The 19641-nt window shown below is 41.2% G+C and overlaps 2 protein-coding genes across 7 annotated transcripts in view; both read left to right on the forward strand.

Annotated features, from left to right (window-relative positions):
* Positions 1-13292, forward strand: part of pde10a (phosphodiesterase 10A) — a 57083-nt gene extending 43791 nt beyond the window's left edge. For all 6 annotated transcript variants that reach the window (XM_085800410.1, XM_085800412.1, XM_085800411.1 and 3 more), the window contains 18 exons: positions 162-211; positions 338-478; positions 1073-1228; positions 2048-2098; positions 2622-2680; positions 2985-3036; positions 3601-3743; positions 4104-4196; positions 4329-4515; positions 5506-5648; positions 5966-6049; positions 6142-6292; positions 6729-6884; positions 7418-7590; positions 7734-7845; positions 8079-8159; positions 8974-9062; positions 10592-13292. In XM_085800410.1, coding sequence (XP_085656536.1) covers positions 162-211; positions 338-478; positions 1073-1228; positions 2048-2098; positions 2622-2680; positions 2985-3036; positions 3601-3743; positions 4104-4196; positions 4329-4515; positions 5506-5648; positions 5966-6049; positions 6142-6292; positions 6729-6884; positions 7418-7590; positions 7734-7845; positions 8079-8159; positions 8974-9062; positions 10592-10691 — 2021 coding nt within the window. In that variant the 3' untranslated portion in view covers positions 10692-13292. The remainder of the gene's footprint in view (positions 1-161; positions 212-337; positions 479-1072; positions 1229-2047; positions 2099-2621; positions 2681-2984; positions 3037-3600; positions 3744-4103; positions 4197-4328; positions 4516-5505; positions 5649-5965; positions 6050-6141; positions 6293-6728; positions 6885-7417; positions 7591-7733; positions 7846-8078; positions 8160-8973; positions 9063-10591) is intronic.
* Positions 13293-16342: 3050 nt separating this feature from the next.
* LOC146973648 (uncharacterized protein C6orf118-like) lies at positions 16343-19603 on the forward strand. Its single transcript, XM_085799024.1, has 9 exons — positions 16343-16960; positions 17163-17285; positions 17701-17760; positions 18120-18244; positions 18333-18394; positions 18771-18943; positions 19090-19143; positions 19263-19324; positions 19432-19603. The coding sequence occupies exons 1-9, from the start codon at positions 16343-16345 to the stop codon at positions 19478-19480; spliced, it is 1326 nt and encodes a 441-aa protein (XP_085655150.1). The 3' UTR covers positions 19481-19603.
* Positions 19604-19641: the final 38 nt, after the last annotated feature.

Raw genomic sequence — 19641 nt, forward strand, 5'->3', positions numbered from 1 at the left:
TCTCAGGTATACCTGCCATTGGCTGTTGAACATATCTATGTCAGATGTTATGACATACGTACAATGACGGCTAACCGGTCGCTTGCAACTTGTAACAGTCTAACCGTATTTAAAGCACTTACATCGCACACCTGTGACCTGTGTGTCTTTTGTTTCTACAGCAACAAAAGCTGATGGATTTGCACTTTACTTCTTGGGAGAATGCAACAATGTAAGTACAGAGGACATTCGCTGAAGACATTTTATGCAACAATACAGTTGTATGCATGTGTTCTGACATACATGTCTCCGTTTCTGTTTCCCCCTGTTCTTTGTTCTTGTCGATGCTTCTCAACAGAGTTTATGTATGTTCACTCCAACGGGGGCCAAGGATGGCCCTCCAAGCCTCATCCCCTCAGGCCCCATCGCATTTGGGACAACCATTGCCGCTCATGTTGCCAAGATTCGCAAAACACTGCTGGTAGAGGACATCATGGGGGTAAGACTTGTTTTCTTTCATCCAGTTCAGCTTCAGCCATCACAGGAACATTTCACTGCATAGCTGTGATGTGCAACTGCAGATCTCCTAATGAACTCCTTATACTGTAAACTCATCCGTGTTCTTCATCATCTGGTTCAGTGTACTCAGCACCTCAAGGTAAAACTACAAAAATACTGTAGAAATATTTAAATTTGGATTGATGGAGGACTTACATGTTCAGAGTCACTTCACATGCTCTGCTGCTGTTATAATACAGCACAGATAATAAATAATGGAGATGCGTCCTCTTTCACACTTTATACACTCATAAAACTGGAAACCCCGTTATGCTTTGAAAGAAAATATTTTCAAAGGTGTTCTTTTGTGAGAAAATACCATGTCTAAAATAAGTTGAAAGCTACAAATCTTTGTTAAGGTGAAATCCTTGCATGTGGTAACACTCGGACAGGTGTCACACCACATTTTGTGTACAGTGGTAAATGCAGCTTCAGTAACGGGGTTTTTTGCCCTGCTGAGGGGCAAATGTTAGGATTTGTCTTGTTCGCCATCTATACCAGGTGATAACAATCTTCACTGACCTCTGTCTCGCAGGACGAGCGCTTCCCCGACGGCACAGGACAGGACTCAGGGATCCATGTTCACTCTGTCCTGTGCCTCCCCATCCTCACTGCCATCGGGGACCTCATTGCCATCCTGGAGCTGCATCGGCACTGGGGCAAGGAGCCCTTCAACCTCAGCCACCAGGAGGTCAGTCTGACCCAGACAAAACACACCAAGAGTGGGAGGCTGGAGCAAGGCTCACAGAACGACAGTTAGCCTGGTATTCACCTTAATCTGGGTCTGTTTAAGATCTGTACAAGTTTTGTCGGGCTCATCTAGAAAATACTGACTCATGTTTTTTGTCTTGACGGATTTCCTACTAGCTGCTAATGAGATATATACGTAGTACAGTGTAATAAGATAGAAAATTACATAAGATACAGGTTGCTCACTTACGGTGCATGGGTTTGAAGATTCAGCAGAATTCAACAGGTAAAACTGGCTTGAGGACAGTTATTTTGAATTTCTGGCAACTTACAGTCCAATATTCACCTTACCCTTGCCAACTGTTGATGTGTGGGTAGCACACAGTGTTTATCAAAAGCTTTTCAATTAAAACAGCTGCAGGTAAAGAGGTGGGAGAGACTGTCAAACAAAACATTAAAGTTGTAGGTTACAGAAACAAAAATGTTCTGCTGAGCTGAGGAAAACTGCAGGGCTCTAATCCTAATGTGGGTTGGCCTCGTTTGGGTTGCAAAATATCTCGTAGTGCAGCTTTAATTCTGCATCACTTCAGTTTTAACCCATAACAGCAAACATGCACATGCAGCAGTGTTACGGATGGTGTCCCAATCATGACTCTGAATCTGTGGGCTGTGCAGAACAGACGATTAAGTCGAGTTTTACAAAAGAAATGTGGAAATGTGACAAGAGCAAATTAAAGTTGGAAAATGTGTAGCAAATTTGCTGTTTGTTTGTTTGTGTTTTCTGCTTTTCCTTGGGACTAAACTTCACTTTCTTTTCCAGGTTGCAACAGCAAATTTAGCGTGGGCGTCAGTTGCCATTCATCAAGTACAGGTGAGCAAACTTCCACACATGGCTGCTCTGAATTTCAGATTGCACACTGTAGCAGGTAAACTGAAATGTAACACTTCACTAAAGACTGGTCTGGGAGTAAGGTGAAGCCCGCCCGTCCCACTTATTATGATCTTGGGTGACTTTGTTTGTTCTGGTTCTGCACGGGTGTTTTTAATGGGGAAATCCACTGTGTACAGGAACTGGGTTGTCACTCGGCCCAGTCCAATCAACTAAGCCATAGATTCAACAAACAGCTCCCCGAGGACGTCATTACGCCCCGGTGGTGTTTTTATATGAACAGATAGCATAACACCTCAGAGAAGCAGCGTCCCACTGCAGCGCTGTTAGCTGCTCGCTGCGAAAACACACTGTTGCCACTGAAACTCGTGGAGGTGGCCCACAGCCAAGTGTGTAGACAGCAAGTCGGTCTGTTTACAGTACATGCAGGATGCTGTATGTGCTCTGTGGGAAATGTTTGAATCGCCTGTGCGCCGGGTCATGACCTGGTTTTCTTTGTTTCTAGGTGTGCAGAGGCCTCGCCAAACAGACTGAGCTCAATGACTTCCTACTAGATGTGTCAAAGTAAGAGCTGATGGTGGGACAGTTTGGCTAACACTAGATAGATCAATGCTGCTGAAAATCTTTTCAACTCTGTATTGACACCATGTTCCTATTTTAGTCTTAAGTATAACAAAAAAAAAGTGAGTTTGTATTTAATCTTTATTCTTGTCAGGTCCAATGTTAAATAAAACTTTTTTTCTTTTTTTTTTGCTCGCTAAATAGAAAAGAATTTTAGCCAACTTAGCTTTCATGTCTTGAATGTGAACGTCATCAGAGCTTCCCATTTGTCAAACATCTCAATGCGTCATTTCTTCTTTTCGCACAGAACATACTTTGATAACATTGTGGCAATAGATTCTCTACTTGAACATATTATGGTGAGTGTGATTTCTGCAAGTATGTGTTCATTCACATTGTCTTCAAGGCTACACATCCTGGGAGTGTGTGTCAGGCTATGTGTGTTAAACTGAGTAGTAATGTAATGCAGATACACACTGGCCACCTCAGTACTGTACCTTTGCTAGTTGTGATACTGATTTTTTATAATCATGCTTACATAGTAAATACATGTTTAAACTCGGCTTGGCCTGAAATAAGCAGGTTTTTCAGCTCACTACTAAAGAAGACGTGGTCTGGATGCGTGTTTATTTTACTAAAACCCACCTCTGTGTTCGTATGTGTTGTTGCCTTGTGATCGTGGTGTCATCTCAGGTCATTCAAGTCATCTGTTTCAAACCCTGAAATGAACTGGAATGACCTGTAGTCTTAGATGTGTGTGTGTATGTTTTAGACTGAACTGTTCCATCCAAACCAAACAATTCAAATTGCAGCAATGTGTATGATTTAATTCAGTGGCAGGTGCTATGTGTAATTTTCTGATGGTTTTATTTTAAGCCCTTTCAAATGTTTAATAAGTCTGCGTGCCTGCTGCTGTTTTGCAGATATATGCAAAAAACCTGGTGAATGCGGACAGGTGCGCACTCTTCCAGGTAGATCACAACAACAAAGAACTGTATTCCGACTTGTTTGATATCGGGGAAGAGAAAGAAGGCAAACCTGTCTTTAGGAAAACCAAAGAAATTAGGTGTGTACGTTTTACCTCCAGTATTTCTCTGACAATATACCAAGCTCATTTAATTTTATGTCTATGTTCTTTTTTTAAATGGATTTTCTCGTGTTCAGTCAAAAGAAAAACAATTCAAATGACCTGCTGATTTGGTACCATTTTTTTTTTACAACTACAACAGTTCAGTTACAATGAGAATATGAAGTCTTGTAAATTTGCAATTTCTAAAATCCAGTTTTCACATAGATTTTTCTTTGATTGATTTATCATTGATTTTTTTTTTCAAAGCAGATTTTTATGCATCCACCCAGCCTGAGAAGCCTTAACACACAGTCCACAAGTTGAACTGCTCTCCTCTCTTCTCCCCCTCCCCTGTAGGTTTTCTATAGACAAGGGAATAGCTGGCCAAGTGGCTCGGACAGGGGAAGTCTTAAATATCCCAGATGCCTATGCAGACCCACGGTTCAACCGGTAACTTTTTTATTATATGTGATCGTTGATCATTCATTTAACTTTTTTAAGTTGTTTCTCTTCTGCTGTCAACGTATGAGATAATCGAGATGATCTTGATTTTTTTTATGTGTCTGTCTAACCCATTAACAGAGAGGTGGACCTGAAAACCGGATACACCACGCGGAACATCCTGTGCATGCCCATCGTGAGCAGGGGGAGCGTTATAGGAGTGGTGCAGATGGTGAACAAGCTTTGCGGAAGTGCCTTCACTAAAACAGATGAAAACAACTTTAAGATGTTTGCTGTCTTTTGTGCTCTGGCCTTACACTGTGCAAATGTGAGTACACACAATCAGTATTACAATATTTAAACGACTAACTGCAAAAAATGTCATCCATTCACTTGATGTCAGTCTGCACAGGCCTGTTATGTATTTCATCCAGTGTGGGTAGATTATGTGAACATTGTGTAGTACTTTGGAGAAATGAATAGTCCGTCCTGGCTTATTTTCAGATAACTGCACCTTTGACGCAGTGGCCTCGTCACCATCCTGAAATCACTCTCACTGCTGTGAGGCTTGTTTCCACTGTTCCCCTGTTTCTCACAGTAGTAATATCGTTTTTTCTCCAAGGCTGACAAAAGTAGTGCCAACAGCTTCTATTTAAAGTGTTCATTGCCCCAAAATCTGAACAAAAGCTTCTTATTTGATGGTTGACAGTGATGATTATCCCTTACATGGAACACACAGACGTTTTCATGAATCATGCTAACTCTCGAAGCTTGCCTTGTGTGGTCTGTCTGTCAAAAGCCTCTCCTCTCTGTGGGGCCTGACTCACCATCATCTCGTGCGACGAACTTACGCAGGAGCGGCGTCACAAAGTTGGTTTTAAAATTGATGAGGCACGTTAATATTTTAAGACAAGCAGTCTGCATCCGTCCACTGACAGGATTTATGTTTAGCTGTAATTTATGCCTCACGTCTCTAGGAAACTGACTCTCGCCAGCTCCTGATTTATGGTGATTTATGGTGGAAGGTGTAAGGCCTGGCGCCTGTACCTGACTGTCTTATTCCTGCCTGTCTGGGAAGGGGGACAGGGATACAAACCAGATGTGGAGACACTTTTTGGAGACACACAGATAAAATATGATACAGGACTGTTGCGGATAACTTAACTCTGTTTGACCCTTTTGGAAATTCCAACAACAATACTTAAAGGATTCAACAGTGATATAAGATATTTTCATTCGCATGGTATTTATTCCACTGGATTGTTCAGCTTCTCCCCCGATGTTTTATAGTCTAATCCCTGTTCTGTGATTCCCATAGATGTACCACAGGATCCGGCACTCTGAATGCATTTACAGAGTGACGATGGAAAAACTGTCTTATCACAGCATCTGCACATCAGAGGAATGGAAGACCCTGACCCAGCTCAACCTCCCTGCACCCATTTATAAGGAGATCGAAATGTGAGTGCCCTCTCAGGTTCAGATCCGGAGTAGCTTTGGGTCACTATCTCCTCTGATACACGAAACCCGTGACTCTGAGTGTGGCTGGCCCACAGCCACACGTCTGTGAAAGAGTCCAGACCTGACGGGGGTTGGGAGGGGGTGTGCGTGTGTATGTGCTTGCACAGTACAGGAAGGGGCGTGCCTTCTGAGTAAGCCTGTCAGTTGAACACACACAGACCTCAGATGTCCCTTTATCTGTCTCTTCTCTCCCTCTCCCAGGTGTGCCGTTCATGCTAATTTAAGCCTCTCCTCCCATCTCTTCCTCCTTCCTTCAGGTTCCACTTTGACATCAGTCCCTTTGAGGAGATCTGGCCTGCTGTCTTCATCTACATGGTTCATAACTCCTGTGGAAAGACCAGGTAAAGTGTCACAGGGCCGATGTCAACGTCACTGTCAGTTCCTCACCGAGGCGTTTAATCATCCCTCCGTGTCTTCCCTCCTCTGCACGTAGCTTTGAGTTGGAGAAACTTTGTCGGTTCACCATGTCAGTGCGGAAGAACTACCGACGTGTGCCCTACCACAACTGGAAGCACGCGGTGACGGTGGCACACTGTATGTACGCCATCCTACAGAAAACCACTGGGATCTTCACAGAGCTGGAGGTTTGCTCCCTGTTGGGTCTGACTTTTTATCTCTGCTTGACAAAAATGAGTTAAACTGTATAGGACAGATTATCACCTGTGTATTGATTGATTGATTGAAAACTTTATTGAACAACATTAGACAAGTGTTCAAAGGGATAAAAAAAACACAATAAAGCCCAAATGCTTGTTTCCATTGTGGTCCTATTTGATGGTAGATGGTACACATGGATTTAAAACAAGGAAGACAGGCACACAACACATGGACTAAAAATACGGGAGAGAGACACTAGGCACATAGACTACAGCATTGAAGAGAAAGAACATATAAAATAGATAAAACAAGAGATTAGGTCCCAAACAGAGACAGCAAAACTTAAAGCAGACACACAAACAAACAATACAATAATCTACCATTATAACCATTTTTTTTAAAACTACCTATTCTGATTTACAGAAGAAAGGTCTGTTGATAGCCTGTCTGTGCCATGACCTGGACCATCGGGGGTACAGTAACGCATACCTGCAGAAGTTCGACCATCCGCTGGCTGCTCTGTACTCCACCTCCACCATGGAGCAGCACCACTTCTCTCAGACTGTCTCCATCCTACAGGTAGATCTCAGCTATGCAGAACTTACTGTGCAATAAACATGTATTTTCTTTAAATGTCATAATCTAGTATAAAATGCCGTGCTAATATAACATCTCTTTCATTATCTCACTTAAAGACTTGCAGATGGGGCAAACGACTGGGAACACCACATGTCATCAAAGGAATTACAAAGCAAAAAAATATATTTCCATAGAGCTAAATTTTAGAGACTAAATCCACAAAGATTAAAAAAAAAATCAATATTACAAATTTAATTGAACTGGTGTAAAGTTGAAATCTTTTCAGCAGATCTTTTGTCTGTGCATGAAACACGGCTTTCTTTAATTTTCACAAATAGAATATGACGCATAATTACTGGAAATGAATGCACACGCACACACAGATTCACTGCCCTCTTCTGTGATATCCGGGATCTGTTTGGATGGCGTGAACCTGAGATGAATCTGAGATTACAACCTGTTGTAGTCTAGCTGAGCTGAACGCCTCATAAGTGGAGCTTTTGCTTTTTTATTGATCTCTTTGTTTCTCATAGCTGGAAGGGCACAATATTTTCTCCAACCTGAATTCCACCGAGTACGAGCAGGTGCTGGAGATCATCCGGAAGGCCATCATCGCCACGGACCTCGCCCTGTACTTCAACAACCACCAGCAGCTGTCGGAGCTGCTGACCTTGGGTGGGCTGGACTTCAACAACCACTCGCACAGGTGAGCGGCGGCGGCGGCGGCGGCGACTCGCACTAGTGCACAGGATCATATTAAACCTCTCCGAGACATATTTTGACCCGGTGCGCATAAACGGCACATTGAGTTTCTCCACATGGCTATAATAAGGCTTTGCTCCCCTCCAGGGACCGTGTGATTGGTCTGATGATGACAGCATGTGACCTGTGTTCTGTTACCAAGCAATGGCAAATCACACGACTCACAGCCAACGACATCTATGCTGAGTTCTGGGCTGAGGTACAGTGGGATACTGTTGAGAGTTTGAACAGTTTTAGTGTCATGATCATGCCTCCAGTCAAACAGCCAGATCTCTGTTATTCCTTGTAAGTACTGCTACACCTAGCAGTCCTACAATTTATAAGGCACAATGTAGTGTTGTCTAATGGTCAGGAGATTTGACGCAGAGTGCAAGAATAAAATAAAATAAAATAAAATAAAAATTCTCTCCTTACTTCTTTGTTCCTCTACAGGGAGACGAGATGAAGAAGATTGGGATGCAGCCGATCGCTATGATGGACAGAGACAAGAAGGCCGAGGTTCCCCAGGGCCAAGTGAGACCAGCATTTTTACTCACGTGTCTCTGACTATACTTACTCTCCCCACTTCACACACACACACACACACAGATACACACACACACACACACACACACACACACACACACACAAAGAAGTTTAAAATCTCAGCATTCTGATGTGTAGTGTGAAATAACCACATGAGGGAAGCTGGTGATTCTTGTAAAAGTTCTCAGAAGAAGAAAATACAGAGAAGAAATCGCAGATGCCAGTGGTGGAGAGAGGACTAGAAAATCCTCCTTATGTAGGAAATGATAACTTAAATAACAAAGTATCACTACAAACCAAGATTAAAAAATAAAAAATAAAAAACACATTTATTCTGTATATAATAACATCCAGTGAAAGACGTTCCTACATAATACTCTGGTTATATCTAGTTTAATAGACTTTTTAAGAATAATTAATATGGGTTAAACTATTCTCCAAAGCTATGTTTGAGCCTTTGTTTTCATATACGCTTTAAATACTGCCAAAGAAACCAGATACATCAGTTATCTAATATAGTAAGTACTGTCATTTTAAACAATTGCAGCCTGAAAAAACATATCAATATAATAATGCAATAATAGCATAACAAGGTGATAATTGTGTTTTTATGAAGCATAATGAAACGGTGATATAGAAAGAATATCAACAAATTCCATAAAATGTATTGTCAGTCCCTACACGTCCATCATTTTGTAGGTTTTGTAATACTCGTGTCAGGTATTAATGGTGTAAATTTTGTTAATGAATGACAATTAATCAGTTATCTATATGTGTTTGTTTTTTATGTTTGTCTTTTTAGGTGGGATTCTACAATGCTGTTGCAATTCCGTGTTACACGACACTATCTGAGCTTTTCCCTCCTTCTAGTCCTCTTCTAAGAGCCTGCAAGTAAGTATTCAGAGCTGTAGTTTTCCAAGCCTCATCCTTCACCGTGTGCCTTATGTGAGGAAAGACTCAGCAAGAACGTGAGAATGTATATAGATTACAGTATGTGTTGAATAAGAATATTAAATAACTGAATAATTATTGAAATAAAAAAAGAAAATAAGTCAAAAACAATTCAAACGTTATGGTCTGATACAGACAGCAGCTTCTGTTTCAGCAGCAATCGGCCAGACAAATGAGATTTGAGGTTGATTAGAAATGTGTGTGTGTGTATAGGTGCACATTCCACTGAAAATGCAAACACACATATCGTACTTCTGCACTGACACTGAATTAAACAAACTTAATATATATATATACTATATATAAAGGCTCATATACAGATATTTCATTATACAGTGGGCGAACAGGAAACAGTTGCTCGTCCCAACTCAGTGTAGCTGTGTGTTTGTGTGACGGTAAGAATGTATTTATAAGTGTGATTTCTGGTTGTTGGGCAGGATCATGTTGCACATTTGCCGCCCCCCCTGGGGTAACCTGCTGGTTTCTAAAATGTTGTGACCTTGCTCTGCGGGGAATGCAAACAAAGTGAGCAGTGTAATATTTAAGCCCCGGCAGTACGTCAGCACCGGGGCCTTCGGTGGGCAGCAGGCCTAGACCCCGCGGAGCCCGGCTGCTTGTTGTGGGATCTGCCACAGACGTGTAAACTGCATCAGGCTGGCTAATTGAATGGAGTGGCAGCAAAGGGCAGCACTTTCTGCGCTCGTATGTCAGGCTTGATTATGGCGCGGGGAGCAGAGGTTACCTTCATGACAACATGAACTGATGGAACTGCTACAGCAGGTGACTAATGAATTACACTGTTGCTCCCTGGCTGTGGTGACATGTGCTCATTTGAGTCGAGTTTTTGTCTTGAATTAAGAGCAAAACAAGTCCGTGCTTAATGCAGCTTTTTTACATTGTGGATTTTGAGATTTAACACGATCAGAGCTGTGACTTCATATTCTTCTGTTTCTCAACATCAATGCTTCAGTTGCATAAGCTCAGCTTCTCCAACTTCTTCTTTTTAAAGTACAGGCTGTCTCATTATGACATGACAACACTGGCCATACCACAGTCAGAATCAGATGCACACCCTTGTGGCAGCAAAGTGTTATAATGTTGTGTCTCAACTAACCATCATCACATAGTGTGAGTACATTTAAGGAGTTGTAAAGTTGTTAGGAAAACAACTGTACATTGACTGCAGTAGAAAAAAATCACAAATATAGATCTGATAATAGCTTCCTCAAATTATAAGATACTAATTCAAATTAACCTTAAATCACTGGATTTGACAAAAAAAAACACTCAGCAATTTCATTCCCTTTTTTTAATTAACTGAAATACTTTTGTCTTATTATTAAGTTTACAATATGTTTGGTTCTTATCTTATTTCCAATTTCAAGTAATATCTGTTTTCACTGCCATGATTGTGAACCCATGACACGCAGCAGAGTCCGACTCTGATCCGAGGTGATGTGTGTTTGCAGGGAGAACCTGGGCCAGTGGGAGAAGATAGCACGGGGAGAGTTGGAGGATGTAGTGCCCAGTCGACCTTGCGTTTCAGGCCCTGTCAAGGTGGACAACTGACTACCAAAGGGGTTTGCTGGCCCACCAAAGGAGTACAACGTGAATCCTGCCACGGACCTGGAACTTTGTAGGAGGAAGAGCCCACATCCTGTGTGAGCAGGAGACAGATCAGCTAAAGGCGACTTGACTTTGAAAACACACAGTTACCTCATTGGGTGACGGAGGTGTCAACACTGGCGGTTTCACCGATCCCAGAGACTGACAGACAGCTGATGGGGCTGAGGGACTTCAACCCATCACCCTGCGTCCACTCAGCTTGGGAATTCATTTGGTAGAATGGACTTGTGCCGTTTTGGTTGTTTTAGTTTGGCTGTTTTATGTTTGTTTTTGTTTTGTTTTTTTAATTTTCTTTTATGGTCTTGTATTTGCAGAGGCCTTACTCTGAACCTTTCACAGGCTTGGTTATGTGAAATCTTGTTGTCGGTTCAGGCTTTTTTGAAAATGGTACTGTTTGCCTTCTGTGGTAGGTTTATCGTACACGCACTACTTCAGCAAGGTGTTCCCAGAGACAGAAGGAATGTGTAGAGCAGATGTATGGTGTAATGCCACCTTATTGAGAAGGTGCGTGTCAGAATGTTTTTTTATTACTTTTTTGAGCAAAAATCCTTTGCAGTACTTGAATAAAGAGATACAGCCTATTTTACGTGGAAATTGCAGAAATCCCCCTGCAGCATATTCTACAAAACGTGGATGAACTGCGATGAGAGGAGTTAGATAATGTCGACACTTGTGAACACAAGTCACAAGAGAGTCACAATGTTTCTCCCTGAAGTGGACCCCCCACAGCACTGCCCCCCGGCTCCCCCTGGCATTTAGGAACCTGCTGCATAGTACATCAACTTTTCTTCTGATCAACCGGATCTGACCCCAGGCCAGCAGTCATAATGTTTGTAGGACGGAGTTCACAAGACAAAAAAAAAAAATCCAAGATGCACAAATAGCATCACTTAAAACCATTTATAGTACACCAAGACTGCATTCGATTGAATTTCCACTCTCACAACATTTTCCACACCACTATCCCATCATGAATTATTTTACACAACAGTCTGGTTCTTCTTATTAATCGCTAATCACTTCTTCACAGCTATAGTAAGGATACTGCACAAGTTGGCTGAGTGGATTATAAAGATTAGTCTGTTTGCAGAGCCACAAAAAACTTTTTACAGGTCAACTACCACGTGTCATGTCCAGACAGCACCCTGATCTAGAGCACAGGGTGAAGGTGTGGTGAATTTTAAAGATGTAAATCAGATTAAGAGTGGAAGGTGGGATAATTGGTGGCCTGCACAGTCTCAGATGTTTTCTCCTTTTTGACATAAACGGGTGTCCTTGCAGGTTCAAAGCCGTAGTATGAAACATCAGTGACACTGAACACTTTGTCATTTTGCTGTTGGTGCAGGGCACAGCAGCTCTCAGCGGCCGTCAGCCTTGTACTCTCCCGTACTGTCAAACCTGTAAAGCTAAAGTGCATCAAATGTCTGGGACTCAAAAGCTCAAAAGAATGTCGGTTGACTTTCTGCAGGTTGTGTGACAGAAGTTCACCCCCCATCACGTCCATGACCTACCCCGAAGGACAGAAATTCACGTCCCCTCGCGCTTCAGACGGAGGCTGCATTTGGACTCTTTCAAATGAGTTCCCAAGATCTTCCAAAAGACAAAACGATTTTTGTCTGAAACTGTCATTCCAGTGGACATCGTCCCTCCAAGACTGAAATTGCCGCTCAAATAATTTGTTTTACAACTGGTACTGTGCCCCCTCCTCCCATCCCTTACCCCCTCATCCCAGCCCAGCCCCGCTCCACTCCCGCTCCCCTTCACCCATATGGTGTGAATGTACATTTCGATGAATGTTTCATTGATTGCAGATCCTCGGTGGTGGCATGTGGGTTATAGTGCGCCATCAGTTTCCATGATGTCCTCTGTCTTACTCTTTTCAGAACTGCTTCCAGTAAGCTTCAACCAAGAGCCACAATTAGCATGCACCTGAACTGAAGTTTATATATAGTTTTGCATATACGGTAATAGGTGTATACTGTGTGCAACCTAGGAATTAGTTTGTACAGACTGAGACGTTCGCTCTGATGGTGCTAAACTGAATGGCAGTCATGCGCTTTCTGACTGGGTGTGTAGTCTGTGTGTATGTGTGTGAGAGAGGGTGTGTATTTGTGTGTGTGTAAGAGAGAGAGAGTAAGAGAGAGAGAGAGAGGAAGCTTTGACTGTCTCTTTCCCCACTCCAACCCCACATGAGAACATGGTTAAGTCCATAACACTGCACTGTCCCTTCTATTTTTCAGCACCAGTTATATCCCATTGTCTGCACTATGTTTAGCTTATGATCTTTATCATTATTATTATTGATGATTATTATTATTGCTCTTATTACTATTGTTATTTTCTTAATTAGAGTTAAATTTAAATTAACTTATATTTTTTATACAAAGAAAAATAATGTTGGCCTTTTTGTTTTGTACAAAGTAAACATCAAGATAAACAAAACGGTCTAGACATGTTACTGTTACCCAGAATAATTGAGGAATGTCTCAACTGTAAATGTAAGAGCAGTAGCCCAAATGAATTTTATTAAATATCTGAAAAACACATGTGTGTTCCAGATCATTCTTTATTCCATGTTTGAGCTGCCTATTTATTTGCCTTTATTTAACTCTTAATGCACATTGTTTTATTGGTAGAGCTGCAGAGTCAGTGACAGTGTTGGGTGAAGATGCGTCACTCCTGATTGACATTATGTTATTGCACTCAATCAGGTACTTTTTGTTTCATTATCCCAGAGATATGTCAATGTCATTTCTTTGTTTTGTTTTTTTTCTTTTTTGTTTTTTTTGATAGTCAAAATATGAATAAAAATTGGGATATTGAAAATGTCTGGTAATGGTGAGAATATTTTCCTTTTATTTTATGAGGCACCATTTTAAAACTATACAATTATGCACATAACTTTGGCCCCATTTTAAGACACATTATTAGCACTTAATACAAAATATGGCACGTGGGCTATCAGATTACTTCTGCATGTGTAGTGACATATGTCACCCCCCACACTTCAAATCACTTTTCGAGCCCTTACGCCTAGCACTAGTCTTTTTTATTTATCAGACACATGGTAATCCCCATTCGTACGTTTGATCCATTTCCTACATCATGTTCCACCATCTATTAAAAAGGCTTTCTTTTTATATTTTTTGTCCAAATTTTCTTGGTGTTGGAATGTTTGGCTGAGTTGGTGGCAGAGATGAAACACCTTAGGTGTTTCAATATTTTGTCATCCATTAAATAATTTGTTGAATAAATGCAATGGTCCCGTCAGGACGTTTCACCATGCTCAGTTGTTATCTCTCAGTAAAACAATGACACCTACTTATTCCAACAACAAGGCTGCCCACCACTACACGGCTGCACTCTGGTGTTTAACAGCTGGTGACCAACACTGAGGCTGGAAGCCATCCATTGGGGTTTTCCAACTTTAAATTAATTTGAAATGGGTGGAGCGGGGATGAAGAATAACTCTTCACATGCTGTGTCTTTTTTTTATTTTTGCTGTTTGCTCAGCAATCTTTAATTTGTGTTATTTTCAATTACAATTGCAGCTTTTTTCTTCCTTTTTTTTTTTTTTTTTGATATATAGTCATTATGAATACAGACAATTTCCGGACAGCAACTGCTTAATTAAAGCACCTTTTTCATTTCTCTCAAGCTACGGTGGTGATTATTTTTATTTACATTAGTAGTACTTGATTGGATATTATGGAAGATAAATGCTTTTTCTCAAATCCCATTGTCATGAGCAACACAAGCTCAGTTGGCCGGTAAACACTTCAGATCTTCAGACATCATACACTGCAGCCCTGTTTTTTTTGTTGTTGTTTGTTTGTTTGTTTTTACCTCAAACATTAAAGGACAACACAAGAATGCAACTTACTGTAATGCAGACTCCCAATACCAAATACTGGAAACTTGTTTCAGTGAAGCATAACATGTTACACTGTATTTGCCCTCATGCTCAGCTCTGCCATCTGGGTGCTTTCCTATTCTGGCCGTGCCAGCCCTTAGGCCTGAGTCTCACTCCCTTTCCCCTTTTCCTTCTCTTTTGCAGTAAAGGCTACATCACGACTGTGTATTTGCACACAATAACCCAATTACTGTGACTAACCCGATTAAGATAATAGTTTGATTGAAGCATTTGCAGGAGTTTTTTCAGTAACCCGATTTCCCCAACAACCAATGTTTACACGGTTTATCTGGTAATTTGGTTATTGTGTGTAAGGATTTGTGGTAGCCTGCAGGAAATTTGAGTATCACAAAATAAGAAAAAAATGGTAAATAGGGAGAATTTGTTGGAGTCTGTTGTTTTGCACATTAAATAATTTACAGAGCACATTTGCAGTGTTGAGAATTAAATTTGAACAATGTCACATTGTGTTTTTTCTGGATCTTGACTAAATTCATAGCAGCCATGTCAAATGACTAACAAGATGCAGATGTAGATGTGTTCATTATCAATTGTGATAATGAGTTTAACTCTTATACTGTTAAAGGACTCTTGAAAGGAGAAGAAAAGCCCAAACTTGGAGTTACCCTCATGAGATGAAACTCAGATAGGCTTGCATCAGCAGCAGCAATAATGATGAGTTGTGCTGACTTGTAGAGACTGGTTCTGCAGTCACAGTGAAATGAGAATTAAGAAGTGAAAGTATGAGTAAGATGAAGCCTGGTGAGTGAGACATTGTGACTTCAGTATTAATCAGTAGCCTGTTTATTTATTTCAGTTTTCTTTTTCTTTCATTGTGTCACATATAGACTAACACTGCTTATGAGACATCATTCCTTTAATGCATAATGCTCAACATAGGGCAGTAAAATAGAGTGGTTCCTTTAGTAGCTAGATACAGTCGAGACTCAAATGAGCTGGGGGTTGCCCTTCAGTTTGCAAGAAAGGGGAAGTAGGGTAAAACAGAGAAATGAAACACTTTATCATTTGGCATTATACCATACAATCATGGAATGGATCATTCATTTCAACTGATCAAATAGCAAAAACTTTTGTTTTTAATTGGCAACAACAATTACTGCAATATACATCTTTTATTAAACCAATCACAGACTATTTGGGGTTTAACATCGTGACTTTAACGTCACTTATTTACCTTCTCAGGCACAAATGAGATCTTGCACCTCAAAGCTCATGGGAACGATTATTAACAAGACAGTGAACGCAACGCAAGCACTACGCGTTTGGGTCTCCTAGCAACCGAGACTGTTGTGGACTTGAGGAAAGACAGTCTATGAGGAAAGTTGGTTTTCTGCTTCCTGTCCTAAGTAGCCTACAACTAGTTACCAAACAGGTGAGCTTATCATTTATGGTTTCTCTATTTCATCTTTGCTTCAGCTGCTTACAAACTAAATATTTACTTCGCATGAAAGTAAAACTATTTAGCATTAGTTACCTCCCTAGCTTTAACTTAAAGAACGGTTGAAATACAGTTTTAGCTATATAGGCCCATTTTCCCCTAATTTTTTTCATTCTTTTTCACACATTTTCATGTTGTGTATTTGCTTTGGATAATAGCTCAATTCAATATCAGTACATACAGTAGGGTACTAGTAACAAACTGTGCCTCCATAGTTACAGTATGTCCAGCAGCACTGAGCCAAAGCCTGGGTGCTCTGGGAGCGACAGCCTGCTACTGGCTGCTGAGGCTGGTCAGAAGGCTGATATCATGACCTACTCCTCAGGTCATCTGGGGCCCCACAGTCTGAACCAGGGTCAGCCGCATATGGACACAAAGCAGTCTTTCTGGAAGATGTCTCAGTGCCAAGAGGAAACCCCAAGCCCTGTGACACTCCAGCAACGCCGAACAAAGGCACTGACCTGTGTGAAGAATAAAGCATTGAACGAGTCTCCATCTGAGGTCACTGCCAGCACTGCTTTAGTGGAGTCTGAAGTCTCTGAGTCAAGACAAGACCAGGCTACTGATCATTCATCACATGCAGACAGGAGAGAAGATACAAGCCAATCTGACAAAGCTCATTGCTCGTCATCAAACTTGTTGCTGCTCCAGCCGAGAGATTTTTCCCACGAGGTTAACCCTTCATCTGATGTGGAGGGGAGACGCCAGTCTGAGCAGGAGGGACAGAACAATGAAGACCAACTAAAGACAAATCAGTGGTTAGGTAGGCAATTCATAGCCAAGGAAACTCACTGGGCTGGAATAAATGTTGCAGAAAAGCATGAGAAAAAACTACAAAAGGTGAGCCTGGTACACAAATCATGACATCATCATAGTTCTGTAATTGCACTGGTTTCCTTATCTTCAGTCTTTCTAATATGTCCATTTTGAAAAGAGATGCTTTCTCCACACTCTTGCAGAAGGTGCATGAATAAAGACGCACACAGACTGGCACGCACATCTTCACTTGCTAACGCTGTGTGTGTGTTCCTGTCACATCCAGGAGCTGAAGAAGCTGTCAGTGCAGAGCTGGCCCAGCAGAGACCGCCTTGCGGTGTTCAGTGACGTCTTTGATGATGTATGTGAAAGCTCGCCAGTATTTGGACGCATCCTCAGGGAAATTAAGGTTTTTCCATTTCCTCTGTACCCACTAGCACATTTTTAGCATGTGCCGTCAGACGTATTAGAGCCAAGAGAGAGTGAATCCCTCGTGTAGCAAGCGGAAGTAGAGCAACCACTGGACCCTGGTCATGAAACGTCAGGAAGCAGGTCATCAGAGGGCAACGGCTCCATTACAGCTCATTCATAAGAAATGTCATGCAAGTTTTGTTTGTGCACTTTGCATGTGAAATAAACTAGGATTAAATAAAACTAATCATTGCTTGGCATTCATATGTTTTCATGGACAGGAATGAGCACTCTCTAGATTATCCTTAATAAGGGCACAAATGTTGTAGTAATGTGTAAAAACTCACACTAATTCACAAAATCTGTACCACCCTGTTGTGTTCATGATAAATGTCTTTTGTTTGTTTTTTCAGACAGATTATGATTTGTATGTTAACCACTTGATGGATTCCCACTTACCTCTACATGACAAGGTAAAGCACACTGGCTATGATGTGATCAATATAGATTTAGATGGTACATACAACATGGGTGTGACTCTCTGGTCTTATTTGATGTTACGGACATTGATTCCCTTCTGTAGGTGACTCACTGCAAGCATAATCTAATGTCTTATTAAGTCCTGTGAATTTGTCACTTCAAAGTCTGAGGAAATCGTTTTGCATAGTATGTGAGAATGAAAGAAAATAGCATCCTATAATATTAGTTCTGATGATGAATAACATTTATCACAAGGCCTGTAATTCATTTCAACGGTTGGTTTAGGATATATGTTCATTATGTATTTGGCAAACAATAAAAGTCTTAATTATAATTTGTTGTTGCATTGCAGTCACCGAATACTTCACTTGAAGACCCCAGCACTGGCAAACTCAGGGAGGTGGAGGTGGATGAGGCTGCAGAGGAGGTTCGCAGGCTGGAGGAGGAATTCAGAAGCGCTCTGAGGGAGAATAAACGGTACTGCAAGCATCTCTCTGCCAAAAAAAAAATTATATAATAATATATTGTGTTATTATTAAGTATATTTGTTCTTTTTTAACCTTAGAGTCCAAAATAAATTACAGAATGTTCCAGCTATCGCAGGCCCAGAGGACAGTGACATGAAGAGTAAGTCTCAAGACTACATTGGTATATCTGATCATTGGTAAAACCACATCTAAGCATTTGCTGCACTATCCTGCAGGGCAACAGCACATTTGTTCAGTCTTTGGACACACTGAACAAATAATCACTTTGTCATGCCAACAGACATAAAGAGAGTTTTGTAGTATTGGTGAGTCAGCTGTGACTTTATGATGCCTCCAGGGGTGTGAATGTACAAGTACAGAACAACAGAAAAAGCCTCTTGGATAAGAGGTGAAACGTCTTCACGTATCTACAACCTAGTCCAGCTGCCTTGCCCTAGACTCAACTTTTCTCAGACTTCAAATTCATCATTAGTCACTACAGTGCATTCATGCTCATCTCCTCCCTGTTTGGACAGATATACCTCTGTCAGGGCCGCAGAACGCAGACCACACCGACAGGGTGCAATTCAAGAGGCTTCAGGTATTGAACATGTGGACGGAGATCCAACAGCTGGAGGAAGAGATTAAGGAGAGCCAGGTGTCCACTGTTACAGCCACCGACACTGAAAGACGCATCAAAGACCTGAGGGTGCTGGCAAATTAACTGGTTCTCCTCCACTAACTCTAAACCTTTCAGAGATAAAGTTAGCACAGGATGTGTGATTGGCGATTGCTACTGTAAAACTGCATATAGCTGCACTTTTTTATGTAACCTGTTTTTGTGTTCACATACAGAGAGAGACACTGGGACTGATAGCCTCAAATGAGCGTCTGAAGGCCGCCAACAAGGCAAGGGAGTTTGACCTTTTTCCTCCCTTATCATTTTTGTGATAGTATTACAGATTTTAAATGCACAAATTGCTGTGTGACAGAGGGTCATGTTTTTTGCTCTGTATTTTTCCCTTAAGAATATGGAAAACAAAATCAACTCAGTGCTGAACAGGGAGAAATTAAACAAGACCATGAGACGGTACATGTAATATTTCACTTACGCTATGTCACAATTGATCAGAGGACCATTTATGGGATCCAAGGGCCTCTTTCTTGCTAACTGCTGCTCTCTGTTTTTACCACTAGGATGTTATGGGATGAAATACAGGACGATCTGCAGACAGACAGTGAATAAATTCATCAACAAATAGACAACAGACTTCTCGAGATGGCTGTTTCAAAGTCACATGGTATGCACAAGAAAATATGCAATAAAATGTTTTAAAATAATCACATATTTCACAGCAACAACATAGAAACCTTGTAGTATTCATAGCCCCCAAGCTGAGTGTGTAG

This window comes from Trachurus japonicus, chromosome 15 (assembly GCF_045865225.1).
Source record: "Trachurus japonicus isolate A0001 chromosome 15, Traja_1.0".
Classification (NCBI taxonomy): domain Eukaryota; kingdom Metazoa; phylum Chordata; class Actinopteri; order Carangiformes; family Carangidae; genus Trachurus; species Trachurus japonicus.